Consider the following 25104-nt stretch of genomic DNA (forward strand, 5'->3'; position numbering starts at 1 on the left):
CTCAGTTTCCACATCTGTGAAGTGAAGGTTTGAACTAGACAGCTTCCAAGGTCCCTTGCACTTACAGATATAGGATTCTATGATTCAAAGTCATACACCATTAATGGTGTAAAGACAGACATTTGTTTCAGAGAGAAGTTTGGAGTCATTGAAAGGACTATGAGATCTCCCAAAGGTGATCCATCCTTCCCTCCTCCTCACTAGTTGAAATCTAGGAGGGCCAGTTCATTGTCCATTCATGGTGTCTGTCCAAGACGTACATAATCATCAGCCAACCCTATAGGCTGACCATCCAACTGCATATGACAATCTGGACCACAAACATCTTTCATCCACTTGGTTTTTTCAGTGTGAATCATCAGACCAAATTCTTTTGAATGTTAATAGAATTCATTTTGGGATCTCTTGGCAATATACTGTCATGCTTGGTTTTGATCCTATTAACATGTTGTTATCCATGAACAGGAACATCTGAAGATCCATCTTCAACCTGCATGGTGCTAGCCCTCCTCCATGATGGTGCCACCCCACTTTAGTGAGCCTATATATCACAGTCTTATGATACACTTGGTAGTAATCATTAGAAGCACAAACAATATTATCTCTCTTGTTAGGTCTTTCAGTGCATCTTGTCCAACTTGAACACATGTAGGGAGGAGAACATTTGTTCACTTTACTGAGAGTTAGGATTTTCTAGTCACTAATCTAAGCCCAGTGGAATCTTGGATGCTCTCTACCTTTCAGACAATATTGTCACCTACAGAACAGAGTTTGGAAACCCGACCTGCTCCCTTCTAATGCACTCCTCAAGGAAGGCCTCAATGCCTATGTAGATTAGTCTCATGAAAGGGGTGCAAAGAAAATGTTCCATGAGTTCTGAAGGGAAAAATTTTCCCTCACTGGGGGGAATCATGGAGGAAATAACATCTGAGTTGGGTTTTAAAGAACAGAAGGCAGGGACTGACACACCAGTGTAAATAAAGGCAGGTAGTCGGAAAAGCACAAGCCACATCTGGGGAAATTGAGGCTCTCCATTTTGCCTGGAATATGTAGAGCCTGGCTAGTCATCACATAAGATGAGGCTGGAAAGATCAGGTCCAATCCAATGATAGAGGGTCTTGAATGCCAAGCAAAGGGAGGTGAAATTTACCATGTAGGCCAAAACTATTGGGAAATGTGAGAAGAGGGATGCCATGAACAGTGAAGGATGAGGGGTTGGAACAAAATCGACTCATCAACCAATATATATGTGTTTATTGAGCACTTCCTATGTGCCAGGCACCAGAGCAGGTTCATTTCAGCCCACAAGTACTGTGGAACCCTAACCAGGGCAGACCTAGGCCCAGAAAGCCCACAAACAGAAGGCATCCTCCAGGCCATCTCACAATTAGAGAACTGTGCCCTTGCCCAGCCACACAGCACCCCTAGGAACCAGGGCTGGCTGACAGGCACTCCCCACTCTGGCCAAGGACAGAGGAGCTGAGGAGGAAGGAAGGACAATGACTCCAAAGGCCCTGCTGCCATGTCAGCCCACTCAAGCCCTCAGTGGTTGGGGTGGCAGGACAATCTCTGCCAAGGAAATGTGCATCTTGGAGTAGTCAGGGTTCCACAAGTCTGGCTGGGGAGGGAGTGGCTGCTTCGTGCTGGAAGAACCAGAGGAAGAGAGATTCCGCAACCTGGAAAGAAAGGAAGGGCCATCAGGTCCATCCGTTTCAGCCTATCAGGACTCTGGTTTAAATAGAATCATACATTCACAGTGGTTGAAGGGACCCAGAGAGCATCTGGTCCAACCCAAACCTGAGCAGTAATCACTTTTGAAGCATTCCTCATTTGAAGTCTTCCAGTGATGGGGAGCTCATCACCTCTCAAGGCAGCCCATTCAAACTCTGTACAGCCCTGATTGTTAGGAAGTGTATACTGAGCCAACCTCTGCCTCTCAGTGACTTCTTCTGCCTCCCCACCCTCCACCCCTATCAGTGATTCCCAGTCTGTCTTGTGGGAACAAACGAAACCTCCCACAGGAGAGCCCTTGAGACGCTGGAAGGCCTGTCGAGGGACCCTGCTAAGTCTGCTCTCCTGGAGCTGCTACACGCTGGCTGCGAGCCGGAAAGCATTGCTGCCTTCCTCTGTTATCTGAAGAGCTATCGTGAAGGCAGGAGGAGTCGCAGGGCGGTAGAAGGGAGCCCTGAGCACAAGGCCTGACAAGGGTCTGGATCGCTGGCACTGATGGAATCATGTGTTAAATCTTATTTCATCCTCACAACACCTCTGTGAGGTAGGTGTTCATTCTCCCCATTTTGCAGATGAGGAAACTGAGGCACAGAGATGTTAAGTGTCTTGCCCAAGGTCACCCAGGCTAGTAAGTTTAAGGCAGGACTCGAACTCAGGTTTTCCTGACTCCAAGGCCAGAACTATACCCACTGAAGCACCCAGCTATTTTATTCACTGTGATCTCTGTGCCTCAGTGTCCCCCTCTGTAAAATGAGGAGATGACCTCTTTTCAAGCTCTTGTTTGTTTTCCTGGGCCTTAGAAAGAAGAATTTAGACCAAAGACCCAAAATTAAAGGGAGGTAGATTTGGGAAACCAAAGCTGTTCTGCAGTAGAAGGGCCTGCCTAGAGAGGTGGTGTGAACTTCCTCCCCATCAGCAGAGGTCCCTACCAGAGGCCGGCAACTTCTTGTTTAGAATCTATCAGCTAATCAATCTATAAGCATTTATTAAACACCTACTATGCACCAGACTCTGTGCTAATGTAGACATGATTCCTGTTCAGGTTGAGGGTTTGATTACCTGGTCTCTGAGGTCTCTTCCAGCTCTGGATGGATGAACCTGGGCTTCAAGTCCCCTCTTGGTCCCCTGGGAAGAAGGAAGACAGTTTGGGGAGGTGTTTGGGGGGCCCTTGGCATCAAGGGGTGGTGTCACCACTATCAAACTCAGCCAAGGTCCTAACGGTGGAATTTCCAGAACACACCAGCAGTGTTGGGCAGCTATTGGTGAGGAAATCTGAAAGGAGTCAGATTTTGTGGGATAGCGAGGAGGAAAGAGTGATGGGGTTGAGCGAGAGAAGCTGCTCCCGACTTTTGTATAATTCTTAGTGGGTCATTTCCCTTCTCAGGGCCTCTGCTTACCCCTTTGGAATTGATGGGTTCTGACAAAATGTCAGCTCTAGATCCCCAAGAGATGAGGGATAGAACAGGAGGTGGGGAGACAGTGAGGCCAAGAGAAAAGTGAGCACTGGTGTGTGTTGTTTCTCACTGGGGTGGCCTGAGTATAGATAGAGGGGCTGGAAGGACTCCCTAGGGAGAGAGCAAGTATGTGGGGCCTTGGTCCAGCACACTCTGCCTCCCACCCCCACTTACGCACAGCCCCCAGAAGTCTGTCTGTCACTTCAGAGAAGACAAAACCACCAAACTTCTTGAGTTCCTGATGCATCCACCCAATATCTCCGGGGGCCTCTGGAATCCAGCTTATTAACCTGCAAAAGATGGGGAGGAAGGGCCTGTGAGTTAGCAGCAAGGAGAGGCAGCAGCGGATAAAGCACCGAGCCTGGTCCTGCTCCAGACGCTTACCAGTTGTGTGACCCTAGGCAAGTCACTCAACCCCTCAGCCTGTTTTCTCCTATGGAAAATGAGGGGGTCAGATAGAATGCCATACAAGCTCCCTTCCAGCTTCAAATTTATGATGCTGTGAATTAAAGGAGAAATTGGCATCTGGGCCAAGATTAGAACAAAGGGGACATTAGATCTGAGCTCAGGGCTGGGAGGAAGGAGCTCCCACCAGATGCCTCAGGGAGGCTGGGAAGACACTGATGAATCAAGGCTAAAGGAATGAAGGACTTATAGTCTGAAGAAGAGAAAGAAGGCTCAGACCCTGGAGAAGGAGCAGAACGACACTTAAGTGCCTATGGATCTGTGAAGACTGTCAACAGCACAATCGGCCTCCCCAGGGCTGACAATGACACCGAGAGCCTTAGGGAGACCATGAGCAAGTAAAGGCAAGTCCCTTCTCTGGCCTCAGTTCTCTCATTTGTAAAAAGAGATGCATAGACAAGACCTGAAAGGCCCCTCCCACCTCTGACATCCCCTGTTCTAAGGCCCCTCTCAGCTCTGCCATTCCCTGTTCTAAGCTCCCTCCCAGCTGTGACATTCTCTGTTCTAAGCTCTCTCTCAGCTCTGACATTCCCTGTTCTAAGGCCTCTCCCAACCCTGATATTCCCTGTTCTAAGCTCCCTTCTGGTGCTAAGTCTGTGTTCTACATCCAAACATTCTATATTCTAAGGTCATTTCAAGTCATGCTCTGTTTTACAGTTTAAGGGTCTATTTTCTAGTGTCTCTTTTTGGTTATAACTTCTAGACTTTCTCGACACTTTGACCTCCCTTGGCCCCAGCCAGCTGATCCTCAGCACTGGGTCTTCAGAAGCCATTTTCTGCTGCTCACTACTCCACTGTGGAGACCCCTTAGAGAAAGCCACCAAGCCCAAGCTGCCTTGACTCACTCAAGCTACGATGCCCAGCCTCTGCTAGGCTCTCCCTGAAGCCCAATGTCTTCCATTCTCCTCCTATCACAAACCTTTAAATGTGATCAAAATAGGAATTATGGTAACAAAGACAGTAGTAGTTTGTATTACCCATGTCCATAAAGTTTAAACCTATTCACTGTCAAAGTGTCCAGCCCCCTCCTCACTGCATCTCTTGCCTGGGATGAGATCTCACTCACCTCTTTGTCTTAAAGTACACATACTCCAAAGGCAGCGTGCAGGGCAGGAGAGCGTAGGTCAGCACTCGGCCAGGTATTGATCGGGAAAATCGGGCAAAGAATCCATTGGGTTTTTCACATGACTTCTGCAAGGCTACAACAACACGTGGGGGCATTTGAGAAACCTAGTACCTCAAAGCTGGGACAAGTCTATAAAACAGGGAAGGTCATGACTAGGAGGAACACTGGAATACAAAATATCAGGACAGGAAGAGGACCTGGAGATCATTCAGTCTAACCTGCTCGTTTTCTTGTGGCTCAGAGAGAAGGGACTTGCTTTAGACAGTTGTTAAGCTTCATAGTAAGTGAGCAGACTTGGGACTAACTCTCCAGCCCAAGGATCATTCAATACAAAACCACTCTACTCATAAGAGCCCAAGCTCATGGCTTGTCCCCTTCCTCTCCCCGGTCCCCAAATGAGTCTAAAAAAACAAGCCATGGGGTCAGGGCTCCTTGTCACCCAAGAGACCCATTTCTCAGGGCTGAGCAGAGCTCAGACACTCCCTTCCAAGCATCTCCCAATGCCACAGTCACTGTCAAGGAGCTGCACACCAGACACAAATCTAGCTAGGTCCCCTTAGTGGCCAAGAGGCCCTACTTTGCCTGCTCCATGAACCCCAATTTTGAAGAAAGATGCTTGCCCATTTCTCTAGCAGTTAAAGGTTTATAAAGCTCTTTACTCACCGGGAGGAAGGAAATACAGAGACAGTTATCACCCTCCATTTTATAAATAAGGACATTGAGACCCAGAGAGGCCAATGATTTGCCCAAGGTCACACTGCTAGTTAAATTTCAGAATCAAGCCTTAAACTGAGATGTCTGGATCCCAAGATTCGTCTTTCCAGCCTTGATGACCAAGTCAGGCAACTATTCTGAGCCTCCATTGTCTTTTCTGTAAACCAGTGATAATAATACCTTCACACAGTATCCCAGATTTCAAGCTAACAGGGACCTTTAGGTGCCATCCCATCCAACCCATTCATTCCACAGAGGCCTGGGGCAGTGACATCACTTATTCAAGATCGCAAAGGTAGCAAGTGGAAGATCTGACATTCAAACCCAGGTCCACTGATTCTAAATCCGAGCTCCTTCTACTGCATCATGGGGCCTCCAAAATAAAAGCGTAAATGTCAGCCATGATTATCATGGCAAGAGAAGCTCTGATGATAGCAGTCATTATTATTGCTACTCCGGAGGGCTTTGCAGCTATAAGGAGCTCCCGTACCTCTCTCCTGAGGGTCCTCTCCTCCCTGACCCTTTTATGACTTCAACCATGGTCTTCAAGAGTTTCTGTGACTACAAAATGGATCTCCCTGGACACAGTAAACCTCAACAGCTAAGATAAGCCAGACTGGGCCCTCAGACAGCGGCCTACTGTCTGTCATTGGGCCAGCTCTCGAAACTCCCCTAGCCTGGTAGGGAGAAGCTGCTAATATGAGAACACAGGTGGCAAAGCTTTGGAGAGCCCAGACCCCCTCTACCACCAACTATTATCAATAGGGATGTGATGAATTAGTATGACCATAACAAGAAGTATGAGATAAGGACCAGAGGAGAGATGCAACACAAGTACTGTGGGCATCCCTCTAAGAGAAAAAGCAAATGAATTTGGTGGGAACAAAGGGAGGGAACCTGGTTGGTTTCATCAAAGAGATGGCATCTGAACTGGGATTCAAAGGACAGGCAAGATTTCAGCAGGTGGCAAATGGATGGAGTGATCACAGGATCCTGCTCTTAGAGCTGGAAAGGAACTGGAATCCAACCCCCTCTTTTAACAAATGAGGAAACTAAGCCCAGTAAGGGAAGTGATTTGCCTAGGGTCCGACCACTAGGAAGTTGTCTGAGGCAGAAGTGGAATGGACTTAAAGGCCCATCTCTGACAAGAAAGGCTATGTGGCCCTTGGCAAGTCCCCTGACCCCAGCTAGCTCTCTTAAGACAGAACAAGAGGCATTGGTAGGGAAAATCTCCCCCATCCTTTGCCATCGAAATCTAATTCCTGCCCCTGCCTCCCAAAAAAAATAATGTGGCAGGGAAAAAACTCCAAGAAAAGTGAATAATCCAATTTGACTGAAACAAAGAACACACAAAGCAGGAAAGAGAGAGAGATGTGGGAATATCATGGTGGGACCAGATTATGGAAAACCTCTTTCAGCAGTCTAAGGATTTCAAGTTTATCCTCTGGCCACAGAGAGCCATTGAAGATTTTTGAGCTGGGGAGTAACATGATCAAGCCCGTGTATTTGGAGCGTTCCTTGGGCAGCACACATTGTATGGATTGGAGAAGAGAGAGACTGCCGACATGGAGGTGAATTAGTAGGCTAATGTAATGATCCTGATAAGAAATGATGAGGCCAGATCGATGGTGCTCTCAGTAGGAGTGGAGAACAGGAAACAAACATGGGAGAGACTTGGAAAGTAGAATCGATGACAAGGAAGGAAGGTGGTGTGAGGAGGACTCTGTCAGCAGCAGTGAGGAGGAACACAGGCAGGCTCCAGGGTACACTGGGTCAAGTTGGAGGTGACCCTGAACCCTCCAGGGGAAGATAGTCAGTGCTTTTGAGTCCCAGGATCTCTCAGAAGCCAAAGACAATACCCAAAGCCAAAATTCCCATTTAGGAAGTAGGAGAGAGAAAGACTAGGTAGGAGTAGTTAGAAACGTAGGGGAAAAGCAGGGAGAGGAGAGTGTTTCAGGTAGAAAAAAGCTCCTGGAGGGGAAGGAAGATCTTATCTTTCTCTGTGACCCTATGGTACCCTGCACACAGCACAGAGCCTGGAACCCAGAAAAGCCCCTAAAACTCCTCCGAGTCTGCAGCAGTTCATTCTGCTTCCATCCCCAGAGCCCACCTCAGTGCTTGGCACATACTACATGTTCACTGTTGTTTCTATTCAGCCATTTCAGTCATGTCTGACTCTTCATGGACCCACTTTGGGTTTTCTTATCAAAGATACCACAGTGGTTTGCCATTTCCTTCTCCAGCTCATTTTACAGTTGAGGAAATTGAGACAAACAGTGTTAAGTGATTTCCCCAGGGCCTGAAACCAGATTTGAACTCAGATAGATGAGTCTTCCTGACTCCACAGTTGGCGCTTTATCCACTGTGACACTTATCTGCCCCTATAAATACCTATTGATTGATTGATGCCTTCCAGATGGATGGATGGATGGATAAATTAGCATTACCTGCTTCAAGGTCTGGAGACAGGAGCTCAAATTTTGCTATGTCTCTGACCAACACATTGGGCGTTGTCCAGTTGATATACACTCCTCCTGACTTTCCTGCTTCCTCACTACCACCATTTCTTCCTCGGTTACTGCTGGTTGGCCAAATTAGAGATCTAGGTGATGAGGTCACCCCACAGAGCAAGCTCAGGATGACTCCCTCCTTTGTAATACCTGAGGAAGGAGAAAAGATGAAAAATAATATGCCTGTTACCATGAAGAAAAAATGCCATGAAGCAGCCAAGCTTCCCAGCCTGAATGGAACACTGTGGTCTTGGTGTCACATATGTGTATACCCTCACATGTATAGAGATGTGGACACAGCAGAGTGCCAGGGCAGGAGCAGAACCTGTTAACTCCTTTGCATTTTTAAGATTCATAAGTCACTTCACAAACTTCCATGAAGCAGTTCAAGAACTGCTGTCCTTGCTTTACAAAAGAGGAAACTGAAGCTCAGGGACACTGTGATTTGGGATCATAGATTTCCAGTTGAAAGGAAGCTTAGAGGCCACCTAGTTCAACCTCTTCATTTTATAGAGAATGAAATTGAGGCCAGAGAGGGGAAGAGAGTAGTTCAAGGTCACCAAAAACTCTCCCATCTTGGGGGCCAGCTCCTGTTGTCCATATGTGACCAGAGTCTGGACTGTGGAAAAGTAAAAGGAGTGTTGGACTTGACATCAAGCATCCTGGGTTTGAGTCCTGACACTTCCTTTACTAAGCTGTATGACTTTGAGCAAGTTTCTTTGTGATCTCTGAGCCCTGGCTTCCTCACCTATAAAGGGGGGCTCATCAACCTCCCTCCCCCTACCTCACAAGGAGTCTCTGAGGGAGAGCTTTATAGACTTGATGCACCACAGAAAGGGTGGCCATTGTTACGACAAAGAGGATTCTAGCCGAGGGCAATCGAGACTGGAATTACCAGGGGTCATGAAATGGAAAATGCTTTCAGACTTTGGAAGAATTGTATGAACTGATGCAGAATGAGGTAAGCTGAGCCAGGAGAATTATCTACACCATAGCAACATTGTAAAAACAAACAACTTTGAAAGACTTAGAAACTTTGATCAATATAATGACCAAACACAATTCCAGAGGACCCAGGATGGAGCATACGTTTCTGATCTCATTAGAAGTCTTCAGGTAGCCTGGATGACTGATTTTCAGGGATGAGACCCAAAACCAGTTCTTAGAGTCACAGAATCTCAGAAAGGAAAGGAACATCAGAAGCCATCTTGCCCAGCCCACAGTTGAACAAGAATATCGTCTGTGTTTTTCTTGTCAAGCAGTCATCCAACCTCTGCTTGAAGTCCTCTATAGAGAAGGGACCCACACCCTCTCATGGCAGCCCATCCCACCATGGGACAGCTCTGATTATTAGGAAGTCTCCTGACTTCCCACATCAGGATTCTCTCCACCCTTAGAGAATGGCTGTCATCAAGGCTGACCAAAGACCATGACAGGACTGATAGGAATTGCCCATTTCCAGAATACACTGGATGAGGAGGAATGCTTCACATCTGGAACCCAGATGTTGTTTATAATTTTAAGAAAAAAAACCACTTCCATATTCTAAATATCTATGATGTTATCACTAAGTCCTCTCTCCCCCCTCCTCTTACTTTAATAAATTTTCTTCATGAATTGCTGTTGTTGGGAAAATGAGTTCCCTTGTGGTCACTCCACACTTGGCCAGACTGGACCTTGGACAACAGATACATGGCCCAATCAGGACTGGTCAGAGCTTGGGCCTCCCGGCACCCAAAGGGCATCTCTATTGAAGGAGCAATAATAAAATAACTCACACTCACATAGCACTTTGTACTTTCCTCATCACATCCTTGTGAGGTCAGTAACGTGTATCATCACTCCCTTTTTAGAAGAGGGGAAAACCCAGAGTTAGACGTGAAGTCTCTTGTTCCTGCTCACCCCATATGTGGAACAACTAATCCATACAGCTCTAGAGCTGGAAGGCCTTCAGAGGTGCTCTAGTCCAACACCTCCATTTTACAGGTGAGAAAACTGAGAATCAGGGTGATTGACCCAAGACCACCCAGGCAGGAGGTATCAGAGAGGGATTTGAACCCAAGCCTCTGCCCTTGGAGCCTCCTTTGTACCACACTGCCTATGCCGCATTTAGGGTTGAACACATCTTCGCAGTCTGTGTTGAAGACTTGTTCCCTTACGTGACATTGTCTCTGCTGGTAATGCCGTCACCGAGATCCCCAGAAGCTAAGACGTACCTCGTCTTTCCAGGAACCTCAGAGCATCTAAATAGCCTTGTCTGCAAACATCTGCCACCACCTGCAAACACAGAAAACACCCAGGAGCCCTCTGGAGGCACAGCCCGGACACAAGGAGAAATATCTTTCTGCCTTCAATGCCCTGCACCTCTCCCCACTCCATCCCCTTCACAGCCCTTGCCCTTTCCTGAGCATGCTGATAACAGCCCAAGAAATCCTGACTGTGTGCCCAGTCTTAGGATCAGGCTGAGGGAAATGCAAGAGAAGTGGTGTCCCTGGGCTTGAGGGGTTTCTACTGTAGTTCATCCTTAATGACACTGCCATGGGAGCGTGCTCTTAATGGCTTCCTCCAGCTTGAGTATATGCCCAGGGCTTGAACTCATAATGGAGGAACATTGAATTGTGACACACCTGGCCTGGGTCGAGCTTTTGAGCTTCATCCAAGTCTCCTGTGTGTGCATATTCACACAACACACACACACACACTAGCACACACACACATTCTTACACTCATACTCAGACACATTCTCACACACTCATACTCACACATACACACACACACACACACACACATACACATTCATACACACCCCCACAGTAACTACATACATTTCTGTGGGCACACACACACACACATACTCACTCACTCACACACATACACACACTCTTACACTCACACATACTCACTTGCTCACATACACACTCACACAGACATTCTCCCCACAGTACCTACATACATTTCTGTGGCACACACACATACATTCACTCACACAACCCCCCCACACACACATTCACTCACTCATACATTCTCACACACTCATACTCACTCACACACACACACATTCACACACCTCCTACCGTACCTACATACATTTCTGTGGGGCACACACATATACACACTCACTCACACACACATTTTCACACACATACTCACACGTACACACATACACATTCTCACACACTCATACTCACACATATACACACACATTCAACACACACACACCCCCACAGTACCTACATACATTTCTGTGGGCACACACACACACATTCTTACACAGACACACACATTCTTACACACATACTCATGCACTCACATGCTCACTCACACACTCACACATTCTCACATACATTCACACACTCATACACACACATACACTCGCACGCACACACATTCTTACACTCATATACACATTCTTACATGCTTATACCCACTCACACACACATTATCATATACATTCACACATACTCATACACTCACACACATACACACTTACACACACACACACACACACACACACATGCACGCACACGCGCGCGCAGTTCTTGAGCTCTGACAAGAGTCCCCATTTATGTGGAATAGACTTCCCAAACCAGCTAAGGCACACCCAGGATTCCTCCTATGAGTGGGCCCCATTGCCAGACCAGGAGAATCCTCTGAACCCAGTAGCCTGCAGCCAAAGCTATGCCTCATTTCTTCACCTGTCCAGACTCCCTCCTGCTCCCCTTTCCAGGTCCAGCTCGTGTTCCACTGGCTGCCAGAAGCCTTTCCTGACCCGACCCAGGCACCCCTTCAATGACCGCAGTCCCTCGGGTTTGCAGCCCACCCTACAGCATAGCCTGGCTCGGCCAGGCCCCCTCTTTGCCCAGTCCTTTTGTTCCATTTTCTTACTCTAGCGCAGACTGTCCCAGGCTCTCTGATCTGCCTTGTGTCTCACTCAGCTTTTCCTGATGTAACGCAAAGCTGGATTTTGCTTTTTTGCCAGGCTGATGGCCACCAGGCTGGCAGAGGCTGCCTGGCACAGTGGAAAGAGAAGCCTGGAAGTCCAGTCTGAGCCCTACCACTAACAAGCTGTGTGGCCATTTCCTCTTTCAGCCTCAGTTTCCTCATCTGTTAAATTGGAGTGAATGAATGAAAACCTGTTTATCATGACTACCATGTGTCAAGTACTGTGTCAATAATCATCCTTGCACTGCCTGCTTAACGGTTGTTGGGGAAAGAGGTTCTGCGGTGATGGACATGGCCAGAATTTCAATAGAGTCTGATGGTTCAACAGCATCCAGCAGGCCTCAATGAGATTCACAGACTCTCAGAGGCCTCAGAGGGCTCTGGTCAAACCTGCCCCTGAAAAGGATTCCCTGCCTTCTTGAAAAGTGGCCATCGATGGCTTTCCTTGAAGACCCACAGTGATGGAGAGCTCACTACCTCCGGGAGCACCTAGTCCATTTTGGTTGACTGCAGCAGTGCAGACCAGGCTTTTCCCCACCCACTCTGGAGAAGTGCCATCTGGGGGGGAAAGCAGTGCCATATCATCAACTATACCTGCTCATCTTACTGACAAAGAAACTGAGGCCCAAAGAGGTCATAGGATCATAGATTTAAAGATAGACCTGAATGAGAGAATCAGGCTCAACCCCATGAAGGCACCTGGACTACTTGAAGGTGGAGTCCAGAAGGCCTCCTTCAGACACTTACTAGTTATGTGACCATGAGCAAGACACTTAAATGTTGTTTGCCTCAGTTTCTCTATCTTCAAAATGGGAAGAAGCAGAGCACCTATTTCACAAGGTTATTGTGGGGATCAAATGAGCTAACGTATGTAAAGCATTTTGCAAACCTTTTCTCTCCTCATTTAACAAAACGGAAAACCGAGACCAAGAGGGGGAAGCAACCTGGCCAAGGTTACCCAAGGTCACACAGTTGCTCAGTGCCAGGGTCAAGGTTTGACCCCAGATTACGTTCTCCAATTCCAGATGCCCCCACACAGACACTGAAAACAAGCCAAAGGCAGGCCAGGCAGAAGAGAGCCGTACCTCAGGCTCCGGAGGGATGAGACACATCACCCCGACATGAAAGTTCCTGGTACACATCTGGAAGTTGGCGTTGCAGAGGTTCAGCTCGTGTAAACTGGCAGAATTGCTTTCTGGGCAGATGTCCACGGTCCCATGGAGAGGGGAGATAGTGATGGTCCTCTTTGAGTCCATGAAGGGGACATTGTTACTCAGAGCTCCATCTATATAACGCTGAGTGACAGCAAGAGGTAAGGTCAGCCTGAAGGGCAAATGCCTGAAACAAGCCCACCCTTCCCCCTCCTTGGGGGGCCTCCCTTCTGCCCTCTGCTGATTGGAATGATGAGAACGACAGCTATCATTTCTGCAGTGCTGTCCTTAGAACAACTCTAGGAGGTAAGTGATGCAAGCGTTATGGGCCCCAACTGATAGATGTACAAACTGAGGCTCGGAGGAGGACAGTATCTTGCCTAGGGTCACAGCCAAGAAACTTTGAGGGATCTGGACCTCAGTGAAGATCTGTGCTCTTTCCACTTATTTATTCATTCATTAACAAGCATTTATTAAAAATCTAGGCACAGAGTAAACTTAGTGCTCTGCACTGAGACCAAAGAGACAAAAACAAAGCAATTCTTCCCTTCTCTGATGGAAATAACACATTTGTTATCGTGTCTGACTCTCCATGGCCCCATTTGGGGTTTTCCTGGCGAGACGCTAGAGCGGTTTGTCATTTCCTTCTCCAGCTCATTTTACAGGTTAGAAACTGAGGCACACAGGGTGAAGTGACTTGCCCAGGGTGACACAGCTAGGAAGTGCTTGAGGCTGGATTTGAACTCAGGCGCCCTGGCTCCAGGTCCAGGGTTCTATACACTATGGCGCCACCTAGCGGTCCCCAAAACAGCATGCACCCAGATAAGTAAATACAGCACAATGGGTGATTTCCCACGAGGATTCTTTCTCCTTTCTCCTGAAGTCAGTTCCAAGCTGCTTGAGCACAAGAACGTGCTGTGTGCACCTTTCTAACTATATTCACAGATGATAGACCAGAGAGGCATCTTAGAGATGATCTAGTCCAACCGCATGTTACAGACTGGGAAACTGAGGCTCAGGGATGCGGAAGAGGGAGGAGCGCAGGACTTGGAGCCGGGAAGACCCCGAATTCAAACCCTGCCTCAAGCACTTCTCCTCTCTCTGGGCCTCAGTTTCCTCACCTATAAAATGGAGAGAACAGTAGCTCCTACCTTCCAGGTGCGGCTCAAATGTGTTCATCCATGTAAACGGCTTTGCAATCTTTAAAGCGCTCTATGAACGCTGGTTACTGTTATCTAAAGTCATTTAGCTAGTCGGCCTATAGACTTAGAGCTGGCACAGACCTGGCTCACTCAGGGACAATTATTCCGACCTCCGCGTCTTCCTGAGGGAGAAAGGGAGCCCCAGACAGGGGAAGTGATTTGCCCAGAGTCCCACAGCTAGAAAATGGGAGAACCAGCCCTTGAACGCAGGTGTTCTGAGCCCAAGCCCCGCGCGGTTGCCGCTTGGTGCCTCCCATCTTTTCCCAGAGCTCTTCAAGGACGTAGGAAAAGCACCTGCCAACTTACCTCTCCCCGAAACTCGAGAGGGATGACGCCGCAATAGAAAGGAACGTACATGCTGCACAAAACTGCCTGGGAAGGAGAAGAAGGGGGAAGGGGAGAAGTCAAGGAGGAGCCGGGCCACCTCAGGATTCCTCCCAGGCGTTCCGAAAGGCATCCACGTAGTCGCTTCGCTGTCCACTTGGAGGGAGAGCAAGTTGTACATGGCGGATTTGCAACCCTTTCTTATTGCGCTGGGTTATGGGAACGCTTGGTTTGTTCCGTGAATTCAAAACATACATACATATACATATAAGGCAGGAGCCGTTCTCACTTTGGCTCCCGTGTCTCCAGTGCATCCCCAATGCCGAGAGCCGTGTTTGGCGGCGCCTAATAAAAGCTTGGGGGTTGATGGGTTGATTGGTGGCCAAACTGAGGAATATCCGAGGGCAGGAAGCTTCCATAGCCTGCGTGGCTATTTCGTTTGTATTTAGTTAGGACTATGGACTATGTCTCCTCAGATAGAATAAAAGCTCCCTGAAGGCAGGAATCGTCTCACGTTTGTGTACCCATGCCTGGTTCCAGCACGCGCTTCAATTCTTGTCAGTTAATTGACAGATTGATTGATTTGCAGCCCTGTTACTTATTACTGCTGTCACCTGTAGCCGATCTCTTTTCTTTAATGTGCCTCATTTCCCTTTTCTAAAGAAAAGTTTAAGGAATTGATTGAGTTGGTGTCTAAGGTCTTTTCCTCCCTCTGGATCCTCCAGTTTTAGAAAGTCATTTCCCGCCAGCTAAAGAAAACAGTTTTTGTGCCTGCTACATAAATCATTACTCAGTCCTCAAGCTCTCCATCTCCTTCCCCTCTACCTACAAAATTGCTATGGTCTCCCCCAGACTCAAACAATTTTCCCTTGACTCTGCCTCTCCCCTAATGTACTCTACTTTCCCACCTTTGTCTGCCCTCGTGGTCTCCTCCCTTGTCACCCACTCCAGCCTCCTCTCACCTTGTTCCTGGCCTGCCCATCCCACCAAAACGACTCTCCCTGCCCACATCACTAAAGACTTCTTTGGTACTCAGTCCAGTGGCCTTTTCTCTGCCTTTGTTCTTCATGACCTTGATCCACACAGTAAATCACATCCTCCACATACTTTGCTCCCTCATCTTTGGAGGCACTTATCTCTTCTGACTCTCCAACCAACCTGAATGTTCTCTCTCCATCTCCTTCACTAGCTCCTTGCTCACCATACTCTTACTTTCTCTCTCTGTCTCTGTCTCTGTCTCTCTCTCTCTCTCTCTGTCTCTCTCTGTCTCTCTCTCTCTCTCTCTCTCTCTCTCTCTCTCTCTCTCTCTCTCTGTCTCTCTCTAGTCTCCACCACCCTCATGGGTTCAGCAATCTCTCTACTAATGACTTTCAGATCCCTAGAGACATTCCTGGTCTCTCGTGAGCTCCAGTCCCACACCTCTGACCACCCCCTGCTTGTCCTCACTTGCTCCTCAAATTTAACACACCCTAATTTGAACTTCCCTCCCCTCCCTTCTCTGCTCTGGTACTACCACTGTTCCCCCAGTCACCCTGGTTCACAAACTCAAAATCATCTTTTGTTCTCCCTTCTCTTTCATCTTCTCTGTCCAGTTGCCAAGTTCCCCCCCCCCCATCAATATTTATATCTGTCCTCTCCTTCCCATGCAAACAATACCCAATCTTTATCACCTCCCACCTGGATTATTACAATAGTCTCCTACCTGCTCTTCCTGCTTCCAGTCTATTCCCCTCCCACTCAGCTGCTAAAATCATAAGCTCTGACCACATCATTCCCTGCCCAAAAGAAGTTCCCCATTGTGTCTAGAAGAAAATAAGAAGTCCTAAGTCTGCCAATCAAAGCCCTCCACTACCTGGTTCCCACCTTCACACCTTGTCTAGAAAAGCCAAAGCAGACCCTGCCATCTCTGCTCAACCCACTGGGCTCATGGTGCCCCATCTTTAGTTGCTGAAGTCTCTTCTTTCCCTTAAAGCCCAGCTCAGGGGCCACGTCCTTGGAGGCTCCACTACCCATGTAAAAATGATGGCTCCCTCCTGAGTTCTTCCTAGCAGGACCCCTCTATCTTACTTTCTCTTGGATCACTTACTTCTGAGTCTGTCTTTCTCATCATTTGATTAGAAGTAACTAGAGGGGAGGGTCTGTATCTTAATTGTCATGCTCTTCCTGGTGCCTACCTAGCATGGCACTCTGCACATGGTAGGCACATAATGAAAAACGTGTCAAATGGATTGAAAGGGGCCTTGGTGGCCATTTTGTCTAACCTCCTAGCCCAAGGAAGGAAGGCCTATGATAGGAGAGACAAACACAATATCCAGGCCTCAGACAACTGCAACATTCCTAAGTGTGGCCCGAACCACACAGATAACATAGATAATGCTAATGGGTAGTTTTCTGAGTCACTTTGTCCCCACAGGTATCCTCATGTACAGTTTCTATTTGAGCCTGACATGTTCTGCCAGACAGCTGCCTCCTAGCCAGACCTGACATTTTCCTCAGAACAGGCTGGGAGAATCCTCCCAATGCAAGGACACAGAGAGGGCAGATTCCAGGAATGTTCACCCCTACGTGAAAAGTATCTTGCCACCCTCCATGCCCCACTCTCAAGGCCACTGGGGAAATCCAAGGATTTAGAGCCAGATGACCTAGCCTGACTCTTTCATAGAAGGATGCTGAAACCTGAAGTGACTTCCTCAAGTCACACAGCTCTGGTCAGTAGCAGAGGTTAGGGTCAAAGCCAGATCTCCTGATCCAAAGCCAGCGCTACCTGGCTCCATTCGGGGGCTGTCCAATTTGCCATTCTCTTTATTGGGAGGCTCAAGCCTGACTCAGCCACAGAGACCCACCTGGATGAGCTCATCTCTGGTGGCAAAGTGGGTAATAATCACATTCTTCCCATCTGGCCACCGAGTGAGGGAGATGCCCATCCTCTGGGAGGCCAGCTCATGGATGTTGTCGGAAAGGTTGTTCTGAAGGCGCCTTTTCACAAAGTCCAAGATGTCATAGGAGGGATGGAAGATGCCAATGCTTTTCCTACGGACTTCCTTGACTATATCCATGAGGTTGGAACAGCAGAAGTCTAGAAGAGAACAGCAGACAGGCCCCTCCCTCAATGCTGCCCCCTTAGACAAGACTTTCACTTAGGCGTGGGAGGGGCAGTGGGAAGGGGCAAAGACTACCCTGAAATAAGTGGGAAGCTACAACCCCTTCTCTGATGGTCCCTTCCCTTCCCTTCCTCTTCCTCTTCTTTCCCCTTCTTTTCTCCTTCCCTTCCCTTCCTTTTCCTTTACACAACGAGTTTCTCTATCTCACCCAGATTGGAAGTGCACTGGTTACTCACAGGTCCGACTCCACTGATGATCAACTGGATGCTCTGATCCGGGCCAGTTCTATCCTTAGGCAGTCTGGTGTGGCGCTCTAGCCCCTCCACCCCAGGCCTAAACCTACTCCTGCTAAACACACACACACACACACACACACACACACACACACACACACACACACTACTTCACACCTGATCAGCTTTAGCCTTCCTGAAGCACACAACTCAAAAACTCAAGAGATCCACATGCACTGCCTATCCCTATCTTAATAAAAACACAGGTCCAGACCACTCCCATCCTAGAACGGGCAAGATACTATTAAATAAAGATGACCACATCTAGAATGAAAGGAGGATTCATTAACAATAATTTGGAGGACCTCAGAATCCTTAGCTTCCTTTGAGACACTGCCCAAGTCCATCTTCTGCACAAAGCCTTTCTGGCCGCCCTCATCCTCCCTGGCTCCCCAACGTCCCTTCCCACCGAGAGTACCTTCCATATACGCTATATCTTTTTTATACTGCATAGTTATTTCCCTGCTGTCTCCCTCATTAGACTGTGAGCTCCTCAAGAACAGTGACTGTATTTTTGCTCTTCTTTGTAACCCCAGCACTTGGCATAGAAACTGGCACATAGTAAGAGTTTGCCAAATGCTTATCAACCAAGAGAAGAGGAGACAGTGTGGCCTAATGGATGGTGAGCTTGTCTCAGTATAAAGACCTAGATTCAAGTCTCACCTATAACACATACTAGCTGTGTGACCCTGGGAAAGTCACTTAACTCTAAGTTACAGATGAGTTACCTCTCTATGTCAATAAACAGAGCTCTCTCACTGACAGTTCCCAAACTGGTGGAATCTCAGATGGGGGGGAAGGTGGAGGGTGTTTAGCAGCATTCCCCCTCTCAGTTACCTAGAGGACTGAAAGTCAGCATGGTGGAGGGATCCAAGAGGCTGACGTTGGAGTCCTGGCTCTGGCACTTACTAGGTGTCACTAGGAACAACTTGCTTCCTCTTATTGGGTCTCAGTTTCAGCATCTACAAAATGGGCTCAGCCATCTTTGCATTTCCTGTCCTGTTATGAGGAACCTGTTATGGGGAGGCCTGTTAGAAGGAATATGCTTTGCAAAGCATGGCAGCTATGTGAGTCAATAGGCATCTTTCTTTTGTCTTAAAGCTTTCTTCTTCATAGCCTCACAGATTCTTGGAGCTTGGAGGGACCACAAAGATCACCTAGTTTAATTCCCAGCTGAATGGAAATCCCCCCCACCCCTCCCCCCACATCTCCTACATCTTACTCAGCCTCTGACTGAAGATCTCCAGTGACAGGGAACTTACTACCTTTCAAGTCAACCCATGGTAGCCAGCTCTGATTGTTAGGAAGTCTTGGTTTAGGAAGATTGTTAGGAATCTGCCTCTGCAATTTATACACACACACACACACACACACACACACACACACACACACACACTTCTTAGTTCTGCCCTCTGAGGCAAAAAAGAACTAGTCTGAAATATCTTCCACAAGACAGTCTGGAGGTAACTTAAAAGCAGCTGCTGTGACCCCCAGATCTTCTCTTTTCCAAGGAAAACCTTCCCTTCTTATGGCTTGGTCTGTTTGCACCCTCCTCCAAACAAAACCCCTTCAGTTTGCTGGGGCAAGCAAGCCTCTGGTCCAGAAGATGAATTCTGACAACGATCTGGCTTTTCAGCGGCAATTCCGCCTGTGTCTAGACTAAGCTGGACTAACCCTGACAGGGCTCAAGATCACAGACAGCTTCTCTCCCCCTTTCCCTCCGCCCCCTCCCCATGAACTCTCGGAAAGACAAAGGCAGGCAGTCCCAGGAGCCAGCTTCTGGCACAAATTCTTCACAATTCGCAGTCTCTCTGGGCTTCAGTTCACCCTCCCGTCAGGTGAGGGAGGTGGGAATGCCCTTAGATGCTCTCTCCAGTCTCTGCCATCTCTTTCTCCTGGAACTAGGCGCCCACTGAGAGCCTCCAGCCCGCCCTCCTTCCCCTTTCCCCCTCCCCATTTTCCTGCCTGCTTTTAAGGTGGAAGCTTTCCTGATGCTGAAACCACTTTAAAGCTGCCTAGCCCGGGGCAGGGCAAGAACCAGAAGCTTGGGGGCTGTAAGTCGCCCAAGATCACCGTGGAATCAAATCCAGGGATTCTGACTCTAGATCCCCTGCCCCCGCCCACCCATAAACTGAGAAGGCGGCCTTAGAGATCATAGGCTACCTTCTCTTTTTAAAAGAAGTGAGGTGTGGGCGGCTAGATGGAGCAGTGAATAGAGCACCGGACCTGGAGTCAGGACCACCTGAGCTCAAATGCGGCCTCAGACACTTGACACACTTGCTAGCTGTGTGACCTTGGGCAAGTCACTTGACCCCAATTGCCCTACCTTCCCCGCTCCAAAAGAAAAGAAAAGAAAAAGATTAAAAGAAGGGAGATGATTTGCCCCAGAACACACAGCGCCGGAGTGGCGCAGTCGGATTCCCAGCCCCGACCCCCAATCCAGGCACCCTATGGAACTCTGCGCTGCCCCGGAGTCTGGCTGCGGCCCTTCCAGTAGCCACGCACCCATGGACTTGCCGGTGAGGATGGCGAGGCAGCAGAGCGTGCCCACCGAGGAGCCATAGAAGCGGCGGGTCCCGCGCAGGAGTTGCGGGGCTCGCTCTCTCAGGCAGGCGATCACGCCCACGTGGTAGAGGCCCATGAAGCCCGAGCCTGCAAAGGACACATCCCAACTTCCCTCCTGCTCGAACATGGCTGCGGACCTGGCCTGGAAGTAGCCCTGAATCCGGCCTCCGCCTCCAAAGGCTCAGGGAGGAAACCTAGCCTCCGCCTGGGAAGCCGTGGGGAGCCCGCGGCAGCCAAGAGCAGCCGCAGGGCACTGCGGGCCAGAGTGCGTCCTCGGATACCCGGCCAACTTACTACAGCCTCCACGTCCGTGACGTCACCCGTCGGCTCATCCAATCCCCGCGGCTGCGCCCTTCCCCCTCCCCGAAATCCACCTGGGCTCCACCGCCCGCGCAGGTTCGAACTCGCGGGCTACTAGTGAGCGAGTCCCTCCCGCCTTTCCAGGTCAAAGGAGCTGTCCGAGCCGTGTTCCACGCAGGCATCCTGGAAGTCAGGTCAGACTTGCCTCCTCTGCAGTGCGGGGTCCAAGAGCCGCTCACGGCTTCTTAAGGATCCGAGATTTAGAGCGGGAGGGAATAGATAGGTGCGCCTTAGAGATCACCCAGCCCGGAGAGGCGAGGAGACTGCCCAAGGTCACAGGAGCAGGCTGCTGGCCAGGAAAACATGTCTCTCAGTAGGGCCTGGTCTGTTGTTTCTCCAGCATTCGTTCGTTCGTTCGTTCACTCGCTCACCCCTTCATTCACATATTCATTCGTTCACTGAGTGCATTCATTCGTTCCCTCACTATTCATTCACACTTCGCTCATTTTCTCATTCTTTGTTCGCTGACTCATTCCCTCACGTGAGCGTCCCTTTGTTCATTCACTAAGGCGTGGGTTGCTTAAATATTTACCAAGTGGCAACTCTGTGCAGAGGGCCCGGTGAGTGCCTGGTGGCTTCCAAGGTGGAAAGCATTTGATTTCCCTCCAGTCATCTGAAAGGAGGGGGCGAGACAGTCGGGGAGAAGTAACTGTAACATAGGCAGAGAGCCACGGTGAGAAGGCAGAAAGTGACAAGTGGGTGGCTTCCAAGGTCACTTCCCACTGAAAAGCCACGAACCCTCATACTCCCTCACCTAGGGCTGCCTTTTGGCCATAGAGAATAGAAATAGTTGGATATTAATTTGATAGCACCTTACAGTTTACAGGTCACTTTCCTCCCAATGACCCAAGAGGGGGGACAGGTACTATCATTCCCACTTCACAGGTGAGGAAACTAAGCCCAGGGAAGGGAAGGAATTTGTTATAGTCACCCAGCTAGTCCATCTGTTTCCCCTCCTCTACAACATTTGGAAAAAAGTGGAAAGGCAACAGGACTAAGGTTGGAGACTTCATTGAGGCTGCGAAACAATGAGATTGATGCTAATTAGCCCAGATAAGGAATGACTAAAAAAGCCCAAGTTTCTGATTTGTGCAATGGGCTTCCTCACAAGGTAGTGAGTTGCTATTGTGACTGATTTTCAAGTAGGGACTGGATACTGACTTGTCAGGGGTTTCTCCTTCAGGTACGGAACTGCCCTTGAGGATCTCAGCACACGTGCCTCCTGATTCTGGACTCTGAGTCTTTGATTCCATAGAAAAGCCCTTTACACCCACAATCTCCCTCAATCCTCCCCAGCTCGCCATGAGAGAAGGAAGGCAGAGCTTGTCATCATCATTTCACAGAGGAGAAGACTGAGGGGCTGAGAAGGAAGTGATTTGCCCAAGGCCACTCAGGAAGTCAGTGGCTAAACCAGAACTCAGACCTCAGGCTCCTGCATCCCTCACCACAGCCTGCACTTTGGCCTCCCTAACTCTGCTCTCTCACCCACTGAGCTGGTCATCTCAGGGGATGGGCCTCTGCTTCCTGAGTCCTCACCAAGCCATCCTCCTAAGCTGTCCACACTTCCTGTGCAACCTCTCCTTCTCACTCCTCATACCATGCCCTACTCAGGAGGTAAATCAACAGCACCAAACTGCAAATAAGTCCAGCTGGCTGTGGTTTTTAGAGTGTACCAAGCACTTAAACATTCGTTTAAATTTTCTTCTTTTATTGATAAACTAAAGCACCAACAAACATGAACAAAAACAGAATATGTAAAATATATACAACATAGAAAAGGAACAGAGCTCCACTCAAACATATAGGCAACCATGAACTGCAAAAAATGCAAAGAGAATGCAAAAACAACCCAGGGCAATCCAAATGGCTTCACATGGCATTCGAAGCTCTCTGTGCTGTGACCCCAAGATGCCAACCTCACATTCCTCCCTGTGGTATAAGGAACCTGCTAGCATTTGCTTGAACACCTCCAGGGAAGAGCCTATTGTCCTGAGACAATCCATTTTACTTATGGACAGCTCTAATTGTTAGGACCATCTGAGTCCCCTTAGTGTTTTTAAGCAATGGATGGACCGCCATTGGTTGGGTGCAGGGTAAAGAGGATCCTTGTGTTCTTATGGATAGGACTAACTGGTTTCCAATGCCCCTCCCAGTTCTGAAATTCTGTCATGACTCCACTCCCACTCCCTTTGTCCAGGGCCTCATCACCTCATGTCTCAGGGACTGAATCAGCCTCCTAATTTGTCTCCCTATCTCTAATTTCTCCCACTCCTTTCTAGCCCGCACATGCTGCCTGACCCACTTTCCTCATGGACAGCTCTGATTACATCACTCCCCCACCTGTGGCAAGAAGAGCAATGATTAACTGAGTGTCGAGAGATCTGGGTCTTTCACTTTTTCACCTTTCACCTTTCATCTGTAAAATGGGTACAATCCCATATTGGTCTGGACATGGACTGATCCTCTAGAATAGGAACATAGCTTTAGAGCTGGACAGGCCCTTAGAGGTCATCTAGTCCAAACATCTCATTTTACAGAAAGGGAAAGTGAAGCCCACAAAGGCAAATGGACTTGCCTGAGGTCACGGAAACAGCCAGTGACAGATTCAGATGTGAATCCAGGTCATTGGCTCTCTCACCCCTGATCTCCCTTGTTTTCACAGATGAGCCTCAGAGAGGTGGAGCAATTTGTAAAAGGTCATACAGGGAGTAAGGACTAGATTCTGGATCATGTCCTTTATCCCTCACTGGGCTGTTTCTTTGAACATTTTGCTCATCCTCTAGAGCAGGTGTTCTCAACATGGCTGGGATCTCCCCCCGCCCCCCCCCCCCCCCCCCCCCGTTCCAGTGCACCCTCCACTCAGCTGCCAAACTGACCTTCCTAAAGAGCAGATCTGACCATCTCCAGTGACTCCCTATGGCCTCCAGGATCAAAGATATGGCCCTCTGTGACTCACAGTCCTTCATGCCTGGCCCCCTCCACTTTCTAGTCTTTTCCATCTTACTCCCCTCCATGTCCTCTGTGACCCAATGACACTGGCCTCCCTGCTCCTACAAGACAGTCCGTCTCCCTACTGCTACCATTTTCCCTGGCTGCCCCCAAACTCTCTCCCTCCTCATTTCCACTCAAAGCTTCCCTGGCTTCCTTCAAGTCTTAGTCAAAATCCCACTTTCTACAAGAAGGCTTATGCAATCCTCCTCAGTCTTAGTACCTTCCCTCTGAGTGTCTCCATATTAACTTGTGCACATCCTGTTTGTATGTAGCTCTTTGCATTCCATCTCCCCCATTAAGTTGTGGGATTTTTGCCTTGCTCTGTATCTCCACTGATTAGCACAGTGCATGGCACATAGTAGGTGCTTAGTAAATGTTTATTATGGACAGTCCAGTATCTGGATCTTACAGATGCACAGACTGAGGCACAAAGAAGTTAAATTATTTCCCCAAAGCCAAAAAGCTAGTAAGTAACAAAACGAGATTTGAATCCAGGTCCTCTGTCTTCAAATCTAGACCTTGTCTCCCCATGCTCTGCCAGCAAATTCAGGAAGGTTCATCTCCAGAACACTGCTGACCAAGCAAATCACTTCCCAAAGCAACACACGAAACTATAAATACCGCGATACAATGGAGAAAAGGCTGACTTTGGAGTCCCAGGTCTCAGGTTCAAATCCTGCCCTTTGTCCTATGTAACCTTGGGAAATCCAATGTACCTCCCTGGGCCTCAATTTCCTCATCTGTAAAGTGATAGAGTGAGACTAGCTGGCCTCTAAAGTCCCTTCCAGTTCAGTCTATAAGCCTGTGCCCTATCTCCTAAGCCAAAGAGGTGCTAGGATCTGTGGTGGGGACTGAAACAACAAGGTAGGTGGAATATCAAAAATGTTGAAGATGTTTCCCAGGTACACTTTGCAGCAGCTGGATTATCAAAGGTTCAAGCCTCCCAACAGATCATTGGGATGTATCTACCAACTGCTGAGACATGTTCTGACAGAGCACAACGGGGCTAAACCTCTCACGTGGCATGGGGGAGGGGGCACCGTGCTTGTAAAATAAAACAGGTATCATCAAGAGTTAAGTAAAATTAGCCAGCCATAACAGAGTTTTATAGGACAGAATCCAAGCCCATTTAGAGACTCCAGCAATAAAACTGCAGCCACTTAAGCAATACCGAA

At 48.6% G+C, this 25104-nt stretch overlaps 1 protein-coding gene across 1 annotated transcript; it reads right to left on the bottom strand.

Moving 5' to 3' along the window:
- Nucleotides 1-1321: 1321 nt before the first annotated feature.
- On the bottom strand, nt 1322-21060 carry PNPLA5 (patatin like phospholipase domain containing 5). Its single transcript, XM_036760832.1, is given in 12 exon segments — nt 1322-1676; nt 2791-2856; nt 3360-3475; nt 4717-4849; nt 7938-8150; nt 10217-10277; nt 13028-13237; nt 14602-14667; nt 17463-17695; nt 20519-20761; nt 20764-20831; nt 20873-21060. Coding segments are annotated over 11 exon segments (1551 nt in total). The 3' UTR covers nt 1322-1676; nt 2791-2836.
- Nucleotides 21061-25104: the final 4044 nt, after the last annotated feature.

Source organism: Trichosurus vulpecula, chromosome 5 (assembly GCF_011100635.1).
Source record: "Trichosurus vulpecula isolate mTriVul1 chromosome 5, mTriVul1.pri, whole genome shotgun sequence".
NCBI lineage: Eukaryota > Metazoa > Chordata > Mammalia > Diprotodontia > Phalangeridae > Trichosurus > Trichosurus vulpecula.